We start from the raw sequence: 21,853 nt of genomic DNA on the forward strand, positions 1-21,853 counted from the left end.
TGCACTGATCACTTGCAAGGCTTCCTGTGAGGGTCTTGTGGTAATAATTTTGAACTGTGGCCCCTTTTCTTTGGTCATGATATAATGCTTCACACAAGGACAAAATATGAAAAGTTTACCCAAGCAACATAGACTGGATTCAAACTCCAGTCCCAAAGCCTGTGAACTAAACAGCCCCTTCTTTCCTTAAATTTGATAATAGCATATCTGATATTTTAATTTTTCTTCTTGCTAATAGTCAGGAGAAAGCAGGAAGTAGTTAGGGCTCTTTTCAACGTACAATACATGTTAGAACATTTCAGCTGCACGCTACAAGTGCACAGATTTATTAGAGGTACAACTGCAACAATCCAAATGAATATAGATATTTATATAATTAACTACCAATGCAATATAAAGATGTGCACAAATGGATTTAATTTATTGTCACATATATTGGCATACATTGAAAAGTACTGTTTCTTACACACTATACAGAAAAAGATCTCACGGTTCATAGAGTACATAGGGGAGAAGGAAAGGAAAGGGTGCAGAATATAGTCTTACAGGTACAGATTTTGTGAAGAGAAAGATCAGCTTAATATATGGTATGACCGTTCAAAAATCTGATGGCAGCAGGGAAGAAGCTGTTCTTGAATCAGTTGGTATGTGTTTATTATCTTTTTTCCCCAACAGAAGAAGGTGGAACAGAGTATGACCTGGGTGCGTGGGGTCCTTGATTATGCTGGTTGCTTTCCCGAGGCTGTGGGAAGTGCAGATGGAGTCAATGGATGCGAGGCTGATTTGCATGATGGAATTGCAAGAGTCTAAAATCCTAGTGCAACTAATGCTCTGGTTTTACTAATGCAATGAGCTGCTTAACTCAGCTGGCAAGTTGATCGCTACATAAAGACCAAGTAATCAGCCAAAAGCAAGTCGTAAAGTATTCTTTAAAAATCACTTCACAGCTGTTAATACTGCAGTGATATCTCAACATTTGGACTGCTTGTCGGATTAGAAGGTCAAGTATAGTTCCATTAAAGCAAATTCAGTGTCCTCTTATAGGTGGAACTAATCAATAATAAATATGGGTTGCACTTTCTGTAGGGAGCCACCTGCTCCATCCCAAAGGGCAGAGAATAGTTATATCAACCATGGAGATATGTTCAATTACCCTGTTCAAACTAGGAATCTACAAAAGGTATGTGTCGCTGGGGTGGTGGGGGGGGGGGTGGTGTTGTTGGATAAGTACCTTAAGGACAAAACTGCAGTACAAAGTATGCAGAAAGAGGAATGGACTTGCAGATATACATTAACATATAGCAGGTTCATGACAAAGATAAGGACACATGGTGTCAGGGGACAAATAGCTGAATGGATAACAAATTAGTTACAAATTCGAAAGCAGAGAGTGGGATAAATGGCAGTAATTCAGATCGGAGGAAAGTCTTTAAAATTGTTAACTGGTTTCGTCTGATAAGTGTGGATTGTTTCCATTTGTACTAGAGGTGATAAATATCCGACAAAGAATAATAAATCCAACAGAGATATTAAAAACGTCTTTATATAGAGAGTGGTTAAAATGTGGTACCCACTAACATGTTAAGTCACTGAGGCAAATAGCTTTGATATTCAAAAGAGAAACCAGAGGAGTATGCAAGAGAAAGCTATGCTGAAAGGCTGAGATGGAATGGGAGGAAGCTTGAGTATATTAATACCAGCACAAGTTGGGCTGGTTATACATTAGATGTTGAGACTGATAATACTAACAAGACAAAAGATGATGACGTGCCCCACTGTGGGGTTTGAACCAATTCCACGCGGATTTATTTAAGAGGTGTTGCCAGATTCAGGTCCAAGACGGGAGATAAAATCCTGTGAATGTCTCTGGTGACTAACACACAGGGATGCATTGCTTTACAATACATAACATCCCTCCCCCTTTACTTCAGAAGTATGGCAACAAATTTTTAAACATTAATGATTACCCACCATGAACATCAGTTACTTTACAAAGTATTATCTACATATGTACAATATGAATCTTTTCAGCGGACATCGATTTCGTTTTCGTAAGATACATCATAGAACCAAAGAATCCCAACAGTGTAGAAGGTCATTCGGCCCATTGAGTCTGCACTGCCTCTCTGTTGGAGCATCTTACCCAGGCAGACCAAGCCGCCCCATCCCCATTACTTTCCATATTTACCTTGGCCAATCCACCTAACCTGCATATCTTTGGACTGTGGAAGGAAACCAGTGCGCCCATGGAAACCCACACAGACACAGGGAAAAGATGCAAACTCCACACAATTACCCAAGGCTGGAATCGAATCCAGGTCCCTGGCACCGAGGTGGCAGTGTTAAGCACACTGCCACCCTTGGTTGCCTGTCCCTCACGAATATCAGGTACTTCATCTTGTCAAATTGCGCTGTGTAAGAAATCAGGCCTGTCTTAGCTAGAATGGTTGCAGGTACCCACTTCTCACTCGAGTGCAGTTTTACACTAAAACTCTTTTCTCCTTGTTTAAAACTCCTGTTTTGAAGTTTGTGCGCAGCGAGTAACTTGTGCTTGTTGCTGTCGCTCTGCTATTGTAGTAGGGTCCGGTGACGAGTAGATCGAATTTAGCTTTCAGTTTCCTTCTCAGGAGCAGCATTGTCGGTGAATTGTGTGTGGTGGCATGAGTTGTGTTTCGAGGACATGAGAAAGTTGTTTCCTCTCTTGGATAGCGAGTTTTTTTACGCTTTGATGGTATGTTTTAGTGACTGTATTAGCCTCTCCGCCAATCCATTAGATGACAGATGACATGGGACAGTCTTTATACCATTGTTCTCAAGGTAATCCACAAATTCCTGGGATATGAATTACATCCCATTATCACTGACGAGTTGTCTGGGTCGTCCAAATCTTGCATAAAACTCATCCAACTCCTCTATGGTCCTTTCCATCATGGTAGATTTCATCATTCTGACTTTGGGTCGCTCTGAATGCATGTCCACTCGGACAAGAAACATGTAGCCTTCAATGAGTCCAAAGTCGATATATATCCTCTGCCAAGGCTGTTTGGCCAATCCCATGAGCGAAGTGGTTGTAAAGGTAGGGTATTCCATTTTCTAGTGCATGACTGGCATTCCCCACCCTTTCTTCTATTTGAGCGTCAATTCCCAGCTACCAAAAATAGTTTTATGTGAGCTCTTTCATCCGCACTACCACTGTATGACCTTTGTGCAGTTAATCCAGGATCCAGCTTCATAAGCATGGGGGAATGATCATCCTGATTCCCCAGAGTAATACTTCATTTTGGATAATTCAAGTTCCCTCTTTGTTGAATTGAGGATTCTTATTTTGTTTGTCCAATGATGTTCCTCTCAAAACCATGTCCATGACCCTAGTCATTACCAGGTTATTCCTCGTATGCTTTTGTACCCGAGACAATATTATTGGGACATTCTCTACCTGGAAGAAATATATGTTAATATAGCTGCCCTGTGAATTGGTTTTGTCCTGAAGTGGCAATCTTGATAAGGCATCATGTTGTTCTGATCTCCGAATCTTGATTTCATAATTATGCGCTGATAATATCAATGCCCGTCTTTGTAGACGATTTGCGGCTAACAATGGAATTCCCTGGTATGGACCAAAAATGGTTGTCAACGGCCTGTGGTCAGTCAATGAATAAATCGTCTGCCATACAGATACTGGTGAAATCATTTAATGCCAAAAATTAGGCCGAGTGCTTCTTTCTCAAGTTGTGCAAAATTTTGTTCTGCGCTTGATAACGTTCGTGATGCGAACACTATTGGCTGCTCTCCCCAGTTGCCTTAATGTGAATAAAACAGCACCCAGCTCATAGGGCAATGCATCACTCATGGGATTGGCCAAAACAACCTTGGCAGAGGATACCAATCAACTTGAACTTTGTCTCAGATCCTAGGGTATTCTCAACTACCTTCCTATACTTCTCCAGAAGTTTTGGTAGTGTGCTGTCAACCATTGCTGTCAACCAATTGGTTAATTGTTCTCCCATTTAGCTTGATTAGTGTAACCAGGCTTTTCCAAAGAGTGCAGGAAAATTTCCCTTTACTGTGTGCAGAGCCAATTCTGCAGATTTACCATCAGCTTTGACTTGAACCATGATATAGCTCTTCAATGGAACTACCTCCTCAGTATAAGCTTGCAGTTTTATATTTGAAGGTTTTAGTGTGAAGTGTTTCAACTTCAGATTGTATATGTTTGCTTGGAGAAATGATACAGCAGCTCCCATATCTACTTCCATCTTTACTTCTTGCCTGTCTCTGGATAAATTCAAAACCTTTTGGTATCTCCTTTTATTGATAGGACCGAGTTTAAGTTCTTGGACCCTTCCTAGTCCAACATCATCTTGGAAATTTTCATCCCCATCAGATAGTTTGTAGACCCCGTTTTTAGATCTTGATGCTTTCTTGAGTTTGCACACCTTCGCGGTTGGAGAAGTCTATCATGTCCAATACACCTTAGTTGTGTGGCCTTTCTTGCCACAGTTTCTACATTTATTTTCTCTACATTCAGGTGGAGAGTGCCCCACCTGAGCACACCTATGGCATGTTTGTATTTTAAAAGATTTCTCCCAGTTTGTTCTATCAAGTGTATTTTGGCTCCAGCTTCAATTTGGGAAGCTTCTTTCGTGGCCAATTCCAAAAATACCACAATCTCAACAGCAGGTTTTAGTGTTAAGATACCAGAGCAGAAACCCCAAAGTATGCTATAAAGCCTGACTGGAGAGAGAGGGAGAGGGGGAGGGGAGGGGGAGGGGTAGGAAGAGAGGGAGGGGGAGTGAGAGCAAGAGCAAGACACCTCTTGCTTCTTTCAAAACCAGGCAGAAACTACTCTAGGTTTTAAAAAATCTCTCCTGAAAGCCTAGCTCCACCCATTAACACATGACTGTCTCTGTCAATCAACTTAATCAAAACCCTACTTTGAAACCCCAGGGGAAAAACCATGTGAAAAAAAATGCATCAACTCAGATTAACACAAACACATCTCTAGGTAAAATCAATCATTAGCCTGCATTCTCAGCATGTGAGCTGCCTGTTCTGCAGTCAAACTGGCACCGTGCAAAACACAATTGAATTTTAAACATACCCCTCACAAGAAACATGATTAAAAATACATTTCTTCAAGGCACAGCATCACCACAGTGGGCAATAGTCTATGAATTGCTTCATTTTGAAGTCCACAAACAAGTTTGTCTTGCAGAGTGTCTTTGAGGGCTGAGGCAAACTTGCAGTTCTTTGCCAACCTTCTCAGCATGGCAAAGAATTGCTAAACATTTTCGCCCTCTTTTTGGCTCCGTCGATAAAATTGGAATCTCGCCGCAATTATTAGTGATTTAGGCAAGAGATGATTTTCGAGAATCTTGGTTAGTTCATCATAGGTTTTTTCACTAGGCTTCTCAGGATGGACAAGGCTCTATAGCAAAGTCAAGGGTTTACGCCCTACTACGCTTAGGAAAGTGACTACTCATCTGGTATCTTGTTTGCAGCCAGGTAACACTGAAATCTCTCTTCGTAAGCATTCCATGTTTCCATATCTTATTTGAATGCCTTTATGGCTCCACCTTTGCAGTTACCAGTTATTAAATTGTGGTACTTTCTTGAACTTTTGCTCCCCTTTTCTTCATTATTAATTTATATTATTTGTTTTTTTCATTGGATCTGTAGTTTGAAAAAAACATTTTCTAAAAAAATGTTGCTAAAAAAATTGAATGATCAGGTCATTTGAATGAAGTGAGTTTTAGCACCTTATACTATCTGACTTTCTCAAATGGCATTTTTTTTTGAGTAAGAAGTTTAACAACACCAGGTTAAAGTCCAACAGGTTTATTTGGTAGCAAAAGCCACACAAGCTTTCGAGGCTCTGAGCCCCTTCTTCAGGTGAGTGGGAATTCTGTTCACAAACAGAACTTATAAAGACACAAACTCAATTTACATGAATAATGGTTGGAATGCGAATACTTACAACTAATCCAGTCTTTAAGAAACAAAACAATGGGAGTGGAGAGAGCATCAAGACAGGCTAAAAAGATGTGTATTGTCTCCAGACAAGACAGCCAGTGAAACTCTGCAGGTCCACGCAACTGTGGGAGTTACAAATAGTGTGACATAAACCCAATATCCCGGTTGAGGCCGTCCTTGTGTGTGCGGAACTTGGCTATCAGTTTCTGCTCAGCGACTCTGCGCTGTCGTGTGTCGCGAAGGCCGCCTTGGAGAACGCTTACCCGAATATCAGAGGCCGAATGCCCGTGACCGCTGAAGTGCTCCCCAACAGGAAGAGAACAGTCTTGCCTGGTGATTGTCGAGCGGTGTTCATTCATCCGTTGTCGCAGCGTCTGCATAGTTTCCCCAATGTACCATGCCTCGGGACATCCTTTCTTGCAGCGTATCAGGTAGACAACGTTGGCCGAGTTGCAAGAGTATGTACCGTGTACCTGGTGGATGGTGTTCTCACGTGAGATGATGGCATCTGTGTCGATGATCCGGCACGTCTTGCAGAGGTTGCTGTGGCAGGGTTGTGTGGTGTCTTGGTCACTGTTCTCCTGAAGGCTGGGTAGTTTGCTGCGGACAATGGTCTGTTTGAGATTGTGCGGTTGTTTGAAGGCAAGAAGTGGGGGTGTGGGATGGCCTTGGCGAGATGTTCGTCTTCATCAATGACATGTTGAAGGCTCCGGAGGAGATGCCGTAGCTTCTCCGCTCCGGGGAAGTACTGGACAACGAAGGGTACTCTGTCCACTGTGTCCCGTGTTTGTCTTCTGAGGAGGTCGGTGCGGTTTTTCGCTGTGGCGCGTTGGAACTGTTGATCAATGAGTCTAGCGCCATATCCTGTTCTTATGAGGGCACCTTTCAGCGTCTGGAGGTGTCTGTTGCGATCCTCCTCATCCGAGCAGATCCTGTGTATACGGAGGGCTTGTCCGTAGGGGATGGCTTCTTTAACGTGTTTAGGGTGGAAGCTGGAGAAGTGGAGCATCGTGAGGTTATCCGTGGTTTTGTCCGTGTTCTTATCTGTTCATAAGAACAGGATATGGCGCTAGACTCATTGATCAACAGTTCCAACGCGCCACAGCGAAAAACCGCACCGACCTCCTCAGAAGACAAACACGGGACACAGTGGACAGAGTACCCTTCGTTGTCCAGTACTTCCCCGGAGCGGAGAAGCTACGGCATCTCCTCCGGAGCCTTCAACATGTCATTGATGAAGACGAACATCTCGCCAAGGCCATCCCCACACCCCCACTTCTTGCCTTCAAACAACCGCACAACCTCAAACAGACCATTGTCCGCAGCAAACTACCCAGCCTTCAGGAGAACAGTGACCAAGACACCACACAACCCTGCCACAGCAACCTCTGCAAGACGTGCCGGATCATCGACACAGATGCCATCATCTCACGTGAGAACACCATCCACCAGGTACACGGTACATACTCTTGCAACTCGGCCAACGTTGTCTACCTGATACGCTGCAAGAAAGGATGTCCCGAGGCATGGTACATTGGGGAAACTATGCAGACGCTGCGACAACGGATGAATGAACACCGCTCGACAATCACCAGGCAAGACTGTTCTCTTCCTGTTGGGGAGCACTTCAGCGGTCACGGGCATTCGGCCTCTGATATTCGGGTAAGCGTTCTCCAAGGCGGCCTTCGCGACACACGACAGCGCAGAGTCGCTGAGCAGAAACTGATAGCCAAGTTCCGCACACACAAGGACGGCCTCAACCGGGATATTGGGTTCATGTCACACTATTTGTAACTCCCACAGTTGCGTGGACCTGCAGAGTTTCACTGGCTGTCTTGTCTGGAGACAATACACATCTTTTTAGCCTGTCTTGATGCTCTCTCCACTCCCATTGTTTTGTTTCTTAAAGACTGGATTAGTTGTAAGTATTCGCATTCCAACCATTATGCGGAACTTGGCTATCAGTTTCTGCTCAGCGACTCTGCGCTGTCGTGTGTCGCGAAGGCCGCCTTGGAGAACGCTTACCCGAATATCAGAGGCCGAATGCCCGTGACCGCTGAAGTGCTCCCCAACAGGAAGAGAACAGTCTTGCCTGGTGTAAATTGAGTCTGTGTCTTTATAAGTTCTGTTTGTGAACAGAATTCCCACTCACCTGAAGAAGGGGCTCAGAGCCTCGAAAGCTTGTGTGGCTTTTGCTATCAAATAAACCTGTTGGACTTTAACCTGGTGTTGTTAAACTTCTTACTGTGTTTACCCCAGTCCAACGCCGGCATCTCCACATCATTTTTTTTTGAAACATGCGATATGAAATATTGATGTTATATTACATACAGGGATCCATCTGAGTATTCCACAAACAAATGAAGAAATGACCAGTCAGCCTGTTTGCTGGCATTAGTTCAAAGATAAATGTCGACAAAAAGACTGATAAAGCTGCCCTGTTCTTTATTAAAGAGTGTCAAGGAATCTTTTACATTGGTTGTACAGACAAAACCTTGGTTTTACTATCTCATCAGAAAGGCATCAATCCTCTGACAATGCAGCATTCCCTCAGGGTCGGCCTCAATTACCTGTTCAAATGCTAGGGAGTGAGACTTGAAGTTATAATCTTCCAACTCAGTGGTAGATCTTCCAACCGATGCCATACTCTATTATACTGCAAGATGTCACCATTCAGAGAATACGGGAGAGTTTTGAACCTAACTAACCATTCATAAGTTTTCCTCCATCCCACCCACCGAGTACCATGCTTGAGCACAATATAAGACTTAATGGTGGACAGACTTAGTGGTTACCCTTCCCCCATTCCAAGAAAAATGGTTAACATTTGATGGCTACTCAAAAGTTTAGTGACTGGTACGAGTTACTTGTGGGGAAATCTACAGAAGAGCAGTGGAGGGCGTTCAAAGATGAATTGGGGAGGGTACAGGCCCAACATGTTCCCTCTAGGGTAATAGGAAGGTGTAACAAACCCAGAGAACCGTGGATGACCGAGACATTCAGGATACAATGAGAAGGAAAAGAGAGGCTTTTTACAAGTATAAGGAGAGTAAGTCTGCAGAGGCATTAGAGGAGTACAGTAAGTGCAGGATGGAGCTTAAGAAATCAATTAGGAGAGCAAAGAGGGGATATGAGACAGCTCTGGCTGGTAAAAGTAGAGAAAATCCTAAGATATTCTACAAATATATCAATGGGAAGAGGATAACCAGGGAAAGAGTAGGGGCCATTAGGCTCCAAGGGGGAAATCTGTGGGTGGAGGCAGAGGACATTGGTAGGGTGTTAAATGAATATTTCACATCTGTCTTTACCCATGAGAATGTGGAGGTAGTTATGGAACTTGGGGGCAGAGACTGTGAGGCTCTAGAGAAAATTATCAAAGTGAGTGACAAGGTATTGGAGGTATAGGCGGGCTTAAAAGTGGACAATTCTCCAAGTCCGGATGAAGAATTGTGTCCCAGGTTGTTGTGGAGGCAAGGGAGGAAATTGCAGGGGCTCTGACCCAAATTTTTAATTCCTCCCTGGCCACCGGGGACCCTGAAGAAGGAGCTTAAGGTTCCGAAAGCTTGTGGCTTTTGCTACCAAATAAACCTGGTGTTGTTAAACTTCTTACTGTGTTTACCCCCAGTCCAACGCCGACATCTCCACATCATGAGCGGGGAGGTGCCAGAGGACTGGAGAACAACTAATGTGGTCCCACTATTTAAGAAAGGTTGGAGAGACAAGCCAGGGAACTACAGACCAGTGAGTCTCTCATCTGCGGTTGGGAAACTACTGGAAAAGATTCTGAAGGAGAGAATCTGTCACCATTTGGAGAGGCAAGGTTTGATCAGGGATAGTCAGCATGGTTTTGTCAGAGGGAGGTCATGCCTAACAAATTTGATTGAATTTTTTGAGCTTGTAACCAAGTGTGTGGATGAGGGTAGTGTGGTTGATGTAGTTTACATGGATTTCAGCAAAAGCCTTTGACAAAGTTCCACATGGGAGACTTATTAAGAAGGCACATGCACATGGGATACAGGGTGATCTGACAAGGTGGATACATAATTGGCTTAGCGGTAGGACACAGAGGGTGATGATAGAGGGCTGCTTTAGTGACTGGAGGCCAGTGACCTGTGGCATACCACAGGGATTCGGACTGGGCCCCCTATTGTTCGCCATTTATCTAAATGACAGATGACTATGTGGGGGGTAGGATCAGTAAGTTTGCCGATGACACAAAGAACGAAGAAGAAGAAGAACAGTACAGCATAGGAAACAGGCCCTCCGGCCCTCCAAGCCTGTGCCGCTCCTTGGTCCAACTAGACCAATCGTTTGTATCCCTCCATTCCCAGGCTGCTCATGTGACTATCCAGGTAAGTCTTAAACGATGTCAGCGTGCCTGCCTCCACCACCCTACTTGGCAGCGCATTCCAGGCCCCCACCACCCTCTGTGTAAAAAACATCCCTCTCATATCTGAGTTATACTTCGCCCCTCTCACCTTGAGCCCGTGACCCCTCGTGATCGTCACCTCCGACCTGGGAAAAAGCTTCCCACTGTTCACCCTATCTATACCCTTCATAATCTTGTACACCTCTATTAGATCTCCCCTCATTCTCCGTCTTTCCAGGGAGAACAACCCCAGTTTACCCAATCTCTCCTCATAGCTAAGACCCTCCATACCAGGCAACATCCTGGTAAACCTTCTCTGCACTCTTTCTAACGCCTCCACGTCCTTCCGGTAGTGCGGCGACCAGAACTGGACGCAGTACTCCAAATGTGGCCTAACCAGCGTTCTATACAGCTGCATCATCAGACTCCAGCTTTTATACTCTATACCCCGTCCTATAAAGGCAAGCATACCATATGCCTTCTTCACCACCTTCTCCACCTGTGTTGCCACCTTCAAGGATTTGTGGACTTGCACACCTAGGTCCCTCTATGTTTCTATACTCCTGATGACTCTGCCATTTATTGTATAACTCCTCCCTACATTATTTCTTCCAAAATGCATCACTTCGCATTTATCCGGATTAAACTCCATCTGCCACCTCTCCGCCCAATTTTCCAGCCTATCTATATCCTGCTGTATTGCCCGACAATGCTCTTCGCTATCCGCAAGTCCAGCCATCTTCGTGTCATCCGCAAACTTGCTGATTACACCAGCTACACCTTCTTCCAAATCATTTATAATGGGTGGTTAACAGTGAGATTGAATGTCTTGGGTTACAGGAAGATATAAACGAGATGGTCAAATGGGCAGATAAATGGCAGATGGAATTTAACCCTGAAAAGTGTGAGGTAATGCACTTTGGAAAGGGTAATTTGACAAAGAAGTATACTACGTTAGGTCTGACACTGGGAAGTTCCGAAGAGCAAAGGGATCTTGGCTCGTTTGTCCATAGATCTCTGAAGGTGGAAAGGCAGGTTAATAGGGTGGTGAAAAAGGCATATGGCACACTCGCCTTTATCAATCGGGGTATAGATTACAAAAGCAGAGAGGTCATGATGGAGTTGTATAGAACTTTGGTGAGGCCACAGCTGGAGTACTGTGTGCAGTTCTGGTCACCACATTATAGGAAGGACGTGATTGCACTGGAGGGGGTGCAGAGAAGATTCACCAGGATGCTGCCTGGGATGGAACATTTAAGTTATGAAGAGAGGTTGGTCAGGCTTGGGTTGTTTTCGTTGGAGCAGAGAAGACTGAAGGGCGACCTGACTGAGGTGTTCAAGATTATGAGGGGCATGGACAGGGTGGATAGGGAGCAGCTGTTCTACTTAGTTGAAGGGTCAGTTACGAGGAGACACAAGTTAAAAAGGTGAGGGGTGGGAGGTTTAGGGGGGGTTTGAGGAAAAGCCTTGCTACTCAGAGGGTGGTGACGGTCTACAATGCACCGCCTGGGAGGGTGGAGGAAGCGGGGTGCATCACATCCTTTAAAAAGTACGTGGATGAGTACTTGGCACGCCATAACATTCAAGACTAAGGGCCAAGTGGAATTAGGTGGGCAGGTCAGGGCATTTCATGCATCGGTGCAGACTCGAGTAGTAATCTGTGCAGCATTGTAGTAATCTGTGATTCTGTGACTGTCAAGCACTTTGTGATATATGGTAGTTAAGAAAGGTACTACACAAATGTAAGTCTTTCATTCCCTATGGAATTTGACCCAACTATAAAGAATTGCTTAAACATCACACAATGTAATTCATCAGTTCATGAGGTCCCCATGAATAATATTTTTTAATGAGAGGTCAGACAGCATAATCTATTGGAGAGGCATCAAACTAATTTTAGATGGTGAGTCCTATCTTGCATCCTGGCATGTGGTATTGGACCATATTCAGTACAAGTTATTTGGATGCTTTGGGATATAAATTGGGATGCATCTTGCGGCAATTCCCCAGTTTGTTCTTCCAACTGTAGTTGTCTAACCAAAAGTCCTTATAAGGGCTGCTGGAGGCCACTCAAATTGTAAGCAGAATTTTGTTTTAAACTTCTGGAGCAACAGCTCTTCTTTCGGACCCTCAGAGCTACTGTGGGTCGCTGTCAGCAGTTTCCTTCATTCCTCCTCCCAGAACATCTTGGCAAACATTAGGGCTAAATTGGAAACAGAGCATCGGTCAAGCTGTTTCCCACTGTTGCTGGCAGCTTCCCTTGCTTATTGAAATGAGGCCCAAGTGTCAGGGCCTATGTTTCTGGCATGCCCTTGAATTTTGATCCATCATTCCACTATGCAGGCTTTCAACATTTCTTGCTCCCTCAGAAATCAGTTTCGATGGCAGTTATCTTTGGGACAATCGCATCTTTACAGCGGCACTACTTGTATGTTGAGGATTAGCAAACACTTCAACAGCATTAATTCAGAAAACTTATCTTCAGGTAACTTTCTTACTTATGTATCACTTCATGGTTTTCTTCATTGTCTTTGAATGTTGCCCTCTTTTTAGGTCAAACCAAATAAACAAACTCAGATTAAGTCAGGACAAAGTAAAAGGGGCAGCTCCCCAAAAAGGAGGGGGAACAGCCCGAACTCCTGCATCACTGCTACCCTTTGCTTAATAATCAAACACATGGGCTTTCCATTCATACCCATGAAGAAATACATAATTAATTTTAACTTATTCAAATAGGAACAGGAATGGACCATTTAGCTCTTTGAACCTTTTCCACCATTAACTCAGATGACAGTTGATGCCGAGCTTAACTTCATCTGTCTGCTTTTATATCCTTATCTTTCACAAATCTCTCACACTCATATTTCATATTATTAATTGATCTAGTATCTACAGCTTTTTGTGGGAGAAAGTTCCACATTTCTTTCAACCTGTATGTTGTTGCCTGGCCTGGAGTGTATTAGCTATGAGGAGAGGTTGGATAAACCTAGTTTGTTCTCACTGGAATGACAAAGGTTGAGGGGTGACCTGAAAGAAGTTTACAAGATTATGAGTGGCATGGACAGAGTGGATAGTCAGATGCTCTTTCCTAGGGTAGAAAAATCAAGAGCTAGGGGACATAGATTTAAGGTGCGTGGGGAAAAGTTTAAAGGAGATGTATGAGACAAGTTTTTCTTTTACACAGGGTGGTAAATGTCTGGAACGCGCTGCCCGGGGAGGTGGTGGTGGGAGCAGGTACGATAGCGGCATTTAAGGGGCAACTAAATGAATACATGAATAGGATGGGAATGGAAGGATATGGACTCCGTCAGTGCATATGGTTTTAGTTTACGCAGGCATCATGATTGGCACAGGCTTGGAGGGCCGAAGGGTCTGTGCTGTACTGTTCTGTGCATGGCTAGGCTCTGATTTTTTGGTTAGGCCCCTTGACCAAGACACCTCGAATGGCAGAAGACGTTTCACTCTTTCTAGCCCATCAATTCATTTCAAAATTCCATAAACTTGAGCCAAATCACCCCTTAACCTTTAATATTTCAGGGAATACAAGCAAAGTTTATATAATCTCTCCTCATATTCTAACCTTGGAACTATGGTGGTGTTCTAGCGAATCTGCACTGCTATCCTTCCAAGGTCAACATATCCTGAAATGCAGTGCCCAGAGCTAAAGGCAATAATCCAGGTATGATCTAACCAGGGTGTTTTTTTTAAAAAAAACAGATATAGCAAGACTTTCTCCCTTTACATTCTATCCTCTCTAAGTTATGAAGGCTAAGATTCCATGAGCCTTTTGGATTTTTTTTGTACCTGATTCTTACACTTTAGTGATCTGTATATAGGGAAATCCAAATCCTTTTGGAACTCGACTAATGGCAGCTTTTAATCATTTAAATAATATACAAAGTTTTCCTTTTTGGTTCAAAACGGATGAGCTCATACACACCTTGTCTGAAATCCATCGGTCACAGTTTTGTCCACTCACTTAACCTACTGATGTCTCTGTAATGTTGTGCTCCCATCTAGCCTACTTACTCATGTTCCTTTGTGCTATCAGCAAACCTGGATCTGTGGCTTACCATATTGATAAATAGAGATGCACGTGTTGTACTTTAGAAACTGCATTGTAACAAAAGTGATAGGAAAGTAACAAAGACACTGAAATGTGTCGTAATAGTTTTTTCCCAGTGAACCAGTAGCATGGGTTCAGCTGGGACACAGTAGCTACTTTATTTTTAAATTGGATCATTAAATTGTTAAGATTTATACCATTCGTAAAATAAATGGTGCAAGTGAAAGCATAATCACTGGATTAAAGCATGAACACATCTACCTCTCCAAAACCGGAGTGGTTTCATTAAAATCACAGCCACAGGACATTCCCTTCCTCCAATCCAATCTTTCAGCTGTCAGACACAACACCATGGTCATTAAGCCATAATAATTATGTAGCTATAACAAATCATGGATAAATCAACACTTCTCTTTCAAACTAAAGAGTGCAAGTCCAACATCTGTATACTATTTGTTGAAGTTTCTGCTTCCACTTATCTCCCTTGGATTAGAGTCATACAGCATGGAAACAGGCCCTTGGGCCCAACTTGTCCATGCCGCCCAGTTTTTACCATTAAGCTGTGGCCAAAACTTATTGGAGAGTTATTTTTCAGACTGGAGGCCTGTGACCAGCGGTGTGCCTCAGGGATCAGTACTGGGCCCATTGTTATTTGTCACTTATATTAATGATTTGGATGAGAATATAGGGGGCATGGTTAGTAAGTTTGCAGATGACACCAAGATTAGTGGCATAGTGGACAGCGAAGAAAGTTATCTCCAATTGCAACGGGATCTTGATCAATTGGGCCAGTGGGCTGACGAATGGCAGATGGAGTTTAATTTAGACAATTGTGAGGTGATGCATTTTGGTAGATTGAACCAGGGCAGGACTTACTCAGTTAATGGTAGGGCGCTGGGGAGAGTTACAGAACAAAGAGATCTAGGGGTACATGTTCATAGCTCCTTGAAAGTGGAGTCACAGGTGGACAGAATGGTGAAGGCGGCATTCGGCATGCTTGGTTTCATCGGTCAGAACATTGGATATTGGGACATCTTGTTGAACATTGGGACATCTTGTTGAAGTTGTACAAGACATTGGTAAGGCCACACTTGGAATACTGTGTGCAATTCTGGTCATCCTATTATAGAAAGGATATCATTAAACTAGAAAGAGTGCAGAAAAGATTTACTCGGATGCTACTGGGACTTGATGTATTGAGTTATAAGGAGAGGCTGAATAGACTGGGACTTTTCTCTCTGGAGCGCAGGAGGCTGAGGGGTGACCTTACAGAGGTCTATAAAATAATGAGGAGCATAGACAAGGTAGATAGTCAATATCTTTTCCCAAAAGTAGAGGAGTCTAAAACAAGAGGGCATAGGTTTAAGGTGAGGGAGGAGAGATACAGAAGTGTCCAGAGGGGCAATTCTTTCACACAGAGGGTGGTGAGTGTTTGGAACAAGCTTCCAGAGGTAGTAGAGGTGGGTACAATTTTATCTTTTAAAAAGCATTTAGATAGTTACATGGGTACGATGGGTATAGAGGCATATGGGCCAAATGCGGGCAATTGGGATTAGCTTAGGGGTTTAAAAAAAAAGGGCGGCATGGACAAGTTGGGCCGAAGGGCCTGTTTCCATGCTGTAAACCTCTATGACTGAACTTAGCTTGTCCTGCTCTGTATAGCCATGCTTTACAAACGCACCTTTTCTTTCTCTTGAATCCTTGAGTCGAACAAAAACAGAAGTAGTTGGGACTGTAGAGTTTCGCGACTTGGATACCTTCGAAAATATTTTGCTTGCATTGTTGCACCACAGATGACCTGACATTCAACTTAGTCCCCAAACTCTGAAATTTCCTCCTTAGAGAAAGGAGGCTTATAAAAACCCTACATATGACCCACTTGTCTTAATATCTCCTTGTATGCCTCAGTGCCAGAGAATTTGTTTCATAATCCTCTTGCAAAGTGCCTTGGGACACTTGACTACGTTAAAAGCGCTGTACGCATGCACATTGTTATTCTTGCACTTTGGGATTCAGATATTGATCAGTTATCACAAAAAATTTACATCTGGACCTAACCTCAAGCAAAGGCTGATTTTATTTTCTAAGCAGGCTGGGCAGGATAGCTGTTTTTGGAAGATTAACAGCACAATATCTATACGCCGTACTACATTTTGCAAAGTGATATCCAATCCAACTTGACATTCTTACAAACATTTAAAAACAAAAATACACTGACCAGTGAGATTATCTTCAAAATACAAATAATCACAGCTCTAACCTAATCCTTCACCTCCTTCTCTCACCTCTGATTGAAGCTTGAGCTGAATACTCTAAGGTCTAGAAATGGGATGTTGCCCGAGGGTTCTTTGTTGCCCAAGCACTGTTGCCCGGGACACTGGGACTTTCGATGCGCCTTCCCTCCTAGATTGAGTGGTGGTGCTGCAGCCTGGAGTGTAAAATCAGGGTTGGGGCGAACATGGCACACTGCGTACAGCCATTAGTGACCTAGCGCTAAAAGGCCACTGAAATTTATTAATTAGTCACAAGCAAGTCTTACATTAACACTGTAATGAAGTTACTGTGAAATTCCCCTAGTCGCCACACTCCGACGCCTTTTGGGTCAGTGCACCTAACCAGCACGTCTTTCAGACTGTGGGAGGAAATCAGAGCACCCGGAGAAAACCCACGCAGACACGGGGAAAATGTGCAAACTCCACACAGACAGTGACCCAAGCCGGGAATCGAACCCAGGTCCCTGGTGCCGTGAGGCAGCAGTGCTAACCACTGTGCCACCGTGCCGCCCTGACTGTGATAGTCAGAGCTCAATCTCGTACAACTTCAGCCAGTGCCCCCCGCCACCACCTGAAGGTCAGCCCCACAGTCACCCAATCTCTACTGAGTTTCCAATCTCTACTGGGTTTCCATGTCTCAATGTGCAATGACTTATCTCAATGAGACATCAGGACCAGCACATGTGCAGTTACTCACACAAGGCAGCTTGCAAACCATTCCCACACGCTACAAAGATTCTACACAACACACTGCACATCGAGCTAGATAAAACTGCTTTGTGGAATGTACTTTAAAAGATCCCTAATCTAGTGATAAGTTATTGTGGCTAAACATTTATTAGCTTCTCTTCAATTCTGATCTGAAATCCAAAGTTTAATTCCAAAGAAGGTAGAAACCCAACAAAACCAGTCAGCTCTCTTGTCTAACAAACATTGCTCAGAATTGATGTTTAAAGTTTCTTTATTAGTGTCACACGTAGGCCTACATTAACACTGCAATGAAATTACTGTGAAAATCCCCTAGTCGCCACACTGTGATGCCTGTTCGGGTACACTGAGAGAGAATTTAGCATGGTCGATGCACCTAACCAGCACGTCTTTCGGACTGTGGGAGGAAACCGGAGCACCTGGTGGAAACTCACACAAACGCGGGGCGAACATGCAAACTCCGCACAGACAGTGACCCAAGCAGGGAATCAAACCTGGGTCCCTGGCGCTCTGAGGCAGCAGTGCTAACCACTGTGCCGCCATGATGTTATCCAGAAATGATAATCCACAAAATACCAAAACAAAAATGTGGGTGGTAAAACATACATTGTAATGCTTTATAGAAAGCTACACATATTGAAATTAAAAGCAGAACAAAAAGCCTTTTCATCAAACACACTGCATTTTGTTCAAATCCCACTGCCATGCTAGTTGAGCTCTTTTTTAACTAAGAATCTATTGACTAACATTTATTTGCCTTTCTATCGATGATTTTAAAAACTGTTCAAACAGCAAGCACCAATGGTCAAGGGAACTATGTTGAAGGATTTGGCAACATATCCTTCAACATAGTGAAGGTGAACCAAAAAGGTAAAGTTGTTAACTTGGGCACTACAGCAATCACCCAACTTCAGCCAAGCATATTACGTGAGTTCCTTCCGACCACAAGACTCATTAAGTCCTGCCAATCAACTCATCAAATGCAGTCAAGTAAACACAATGAGAGGACCAAACAAGAGAGAGTTTAGAAATTTCTAAGGAAGAGGAATAGCTCATTCAGCCCTGCAGCATGTTCTGCCATCCAATTCGGTCATGGCTGATCTGCATCACGACTCCATCACCCGTGTGATTTTATTTTTAACAGAGGAATCCTGAGGGGCACTGCTGGCACAACGTGCACCATGTCAGAATACGATCCTGACAAGATCATGTCAAGAAACTAAAGTACCTCTCAAATCAGACAATTTGTCAGAAGTCACAAGGCTTTGGAAGGCAAACATCAAGATCAGTTTTGTTAGGTTTACTGTGAGTCTATAACAAGTTTTATCAAATTGCGATTCAACGTCTTACCTACAAAACTCTGTTTTTTGCTCTCCCAAAGCGGGGCTGCTCGAACGCCATTTGCCACCAAAGCAAAAAAGGCCTTTTTCACCTGAAGAATCAAAGAGATTGTTAAAATCTGCAGAGAGGCACATCAAAGAACAAAGAAGAACAAAGAACAGTACAGCACAGGAACAGGCCCTTCGGCCCTCCAAGTCTGCGCCAATCATGATGCCGGCCTAAAACCATATGCATTTACGGAGTCTGTATCCTTCCATTCCCATATTTGTCTAGTTGCCCCTAAAATGTCACTATCGTACCTGCTCCCACCACCTCCGCAAGCATTCCAGACATTCGCCACCCTCTGTGTAAAAAACATGCCTCGCACATCCCCTCTAAACTTTTCCCCAAATATCAAACAGCCAACTTGGCTTAACTGACAAGTTCTCTGTGGTATCCCAGAATTATCTCAGGCAGCCTGTGTTGTATCTAAAGTTCACGAGAGAAAAAAAACGGAATGCAGCTGAAAGAAAATTTCATTTTCAAACACAAATTAAATGAAGGTGCAGAAGGAGGAACACAGAAAGAGAGACAAAGTCCCATGGGATATCACAACAAACACCAGCAGGTGATCTTATTGAACTGACGTACGCCTTTTCCTTCAGAATGCTGACTTCATTCTCGGGAGCATGAACAAGGGCTACAGCTACACCGAGGAAGATAATGCTCGATTGTCGCACAATTCAAAAGATCGGCATCAAAAAGACAATTAAAAACAAACAGCAATAATCACAGATTGAGAAATTTAAAACATGATTGAATTCTACATCACCCGGGGGAATGACTCGGCTTAATGGGACACTTGCCTCAGAATCAGAAGGTCATGAGTTCAAGCCCCATTCCAGTGGCTTGAGCACATAATCAAGGCTGACACTCTGGAGCAGTACACAAGGGTTGGAGATGCCATCTTTCAGGTGGGATCTTAAACCAGGCCCTCGACTTCCCTCTGCAGAGCCTACAGCATTATTTAAAGAACAGTATAAGAACTTGCCAGTGTCCAGGGAAATCTTTTTACCCCTCAATCAACATCACTTCAAAACAGATTACCTATTTATTTAACTGTTGTGGGATCTTGTTGAGCATTAGTTGCCACATTTCGCGATACAAGAGGAACTGCACCTCAAAGGTGGCGACAAAGCACTTTGGAATGTCCTGCAATTTGTTTGCTTGTTCTTCAACTAACCATTGCTCTGTTTTATTCCAAACTTGGACCAAATTTAGTATCTGCCAATGATACAGTCCCATTTTGAGAGGTTATAGCGGTCAGGCAATTTATGAGGGGGAAATTCATGGTTACAGTATTTACTGTTTTACCTCAGTTTCTTTGTAAAACATTGTTAAACTTTTAGGATTGTTGTTGTGTATAATGACATGAAGCACCCATATAACTGACCTAAGTGTCCTGTGTTTAAGGAAATTACTGTGGATGCTGGAATCTGAAACCAAAAGAGAAAATGCTGGAAAATCTCAGCAGGTCTGGCAGCATCTGTAGGGAGAGAAAAGACGTTTCGAGTTCAGATGAACCTTTTGTCAGAGGGTTATCTGGACTCGAAACGTCAGCTATTTTCTCTTCTTACAGATGCTGCCAGACCGGCTGCGATTTTCCAGCATTCTCTCTTTTGGTTCCTGTGTTTAAGGGTTTGCCCAAGGTGCCTAATATCCAATAACTGGATAGCACAACCTGGGGCATAACCCTGTGATCGAAAGTTAATAGTGCGTGTTCAGGGGGAAGGTGGTGACATAGTGGTATTGTTGCTGGACTAGTAATCCAGACACAGTAATGCTCAGGTTCAAATCCTGCCACTATAGATGGTGAAATTTGAATTCAATAAAAACCTGGAATTAAAAGTCTAATGATGATCATGAAACTATTGTTGTAAAAACTCATCTGATTCGCTGATGTCTTTAGGGAAGGAAATCTGCCATCCTTTCCTGGTCTGGTCTACTTGTGACTCCAGAGCTGCAGCAATGTAATTGACATTTAACTGCCCACTCAAGGGCAATTAGGGATGGGCAATAAATGATGGCCTAGCCAGCGATGCCCATGTCCCATTAACTAATCTGGATTGCCTGGATTGAGTGGCATGCCTTATGAGGATAGGCTGAGGGAGCTCGGTCTTTTCTCCTTGGAGAGACGTAGGATGAGAGGAGACCTAATAGAGGTGTATAAGATGTTGAGAGGCATAGATCGGGTGGACTCTCAGAGGCTTTTTCCCAGGGTGGAAATGTCTGCTACGAGAGGACACAGGTTTAAGGTGCTGGGGGGTAGGTACAGGGGAGATGTTAGGGGTAAGTTTTTCCACACAGAGGGTGGTGGGCGAGTGGAATCGGCTGCCGTCAGGGGTGGTGGAGGCGAACTCAATAGGGTCTTTTAAGAGACTCCTGAATGAGTACATGGAGCTTAATAGGATGGAGGGTTATAGGTAGGTCTAGAAGGTACGGATGTGTTCGGCACAACTTGTGGGCCGAAGGGCCTGTTTGTGCTGTAGTTTTTCTATGATTCTAATCATTTAAAAAGTAGACGGCCTCATGTGCGCAAATCCAACCTACTGATGGTGGGTTGATGGCATGGTCACAAGGCCCCATCACGATTTCCTTTACAAACAAATTTGAATCTATGGACTAACGATCAAAACAAAGTCCACGTACTTCACTTAATTTTTTTCCCTCACCTTTTAAGGAGTGAGACAGCCACTTGCTATCCCTTGTCTGTGGACTAACTTGCATTGGTATTTACAGCACAGAAACGGCCATCTGCCCAACCGGTCTATTTTGGTGTTTATATTCCATGCGAGCATTCTCCCACTCCTCTGGATCTAACGTAGTGCTTCCTAAATGTTTGCTCTGCTGGGACTCCATTGTAATAATCCACAAATGGGTGAATACAAGTCATAAGAAGTTCAGGCACCAGCACTGATTTCCGTGGCATTCTATTAGTTACAGTTTGCCACCCTGAAAAATGACTCATATATCCTGACTCTGTATGTTTTCTGTTGTGTGGAGATGCCGGCGTTGGATTGGGGTAAACACAGTAAGAAGTCTCACAGCACCAGGTTAAAGTCCAACAGGTTTATTTGGTAGCAA

General features: G+C 43.6%; 1 protein-coding gene across 12 annotated transcripts in view; it reads right to left on the reverse strand.

The window, feature by feature from the left end:
• LOC144506100 (5'-AMP-activated protein kinase subunit gamma-2-like) overlaps positions 1 to 21,853 on the reverse strand; it is a 496,688-nt gene that overhangs the window by 64,123 nt on the left and 410,712 nt on the right. For all 12 annotated transcript variants that reach the window (XM_078231958.1, XM_078231951.1, XM_078231964.1 and 9 more), the window contains one exon: positions 18,740 to 18,821. In XM_078231958.1, coding sequence (XP_078088084.1) covers positions 18,740 to 18,821 — 82 coding nt within the window. The remainder of the gene's footprint in view (positions 1 to 18,739; positions 18,822 to 21,853) is intronic.

This window comes from Mustelus asterias, chromosome 2, assembly GCF_964213995.1.
Source record: "Mustelus asterias chromosome 2, sMusAst1.hap1.1, whole genome shotgun sequence".
In the NCBI taxonomy this organism is placed as follows: domain Eukaryota; kingdom Metazoa; phylum Chordata; class Chondrichthyes; order Carcharhiniformes; family Triakidae; genus Mustelus; species Mustelus asterias.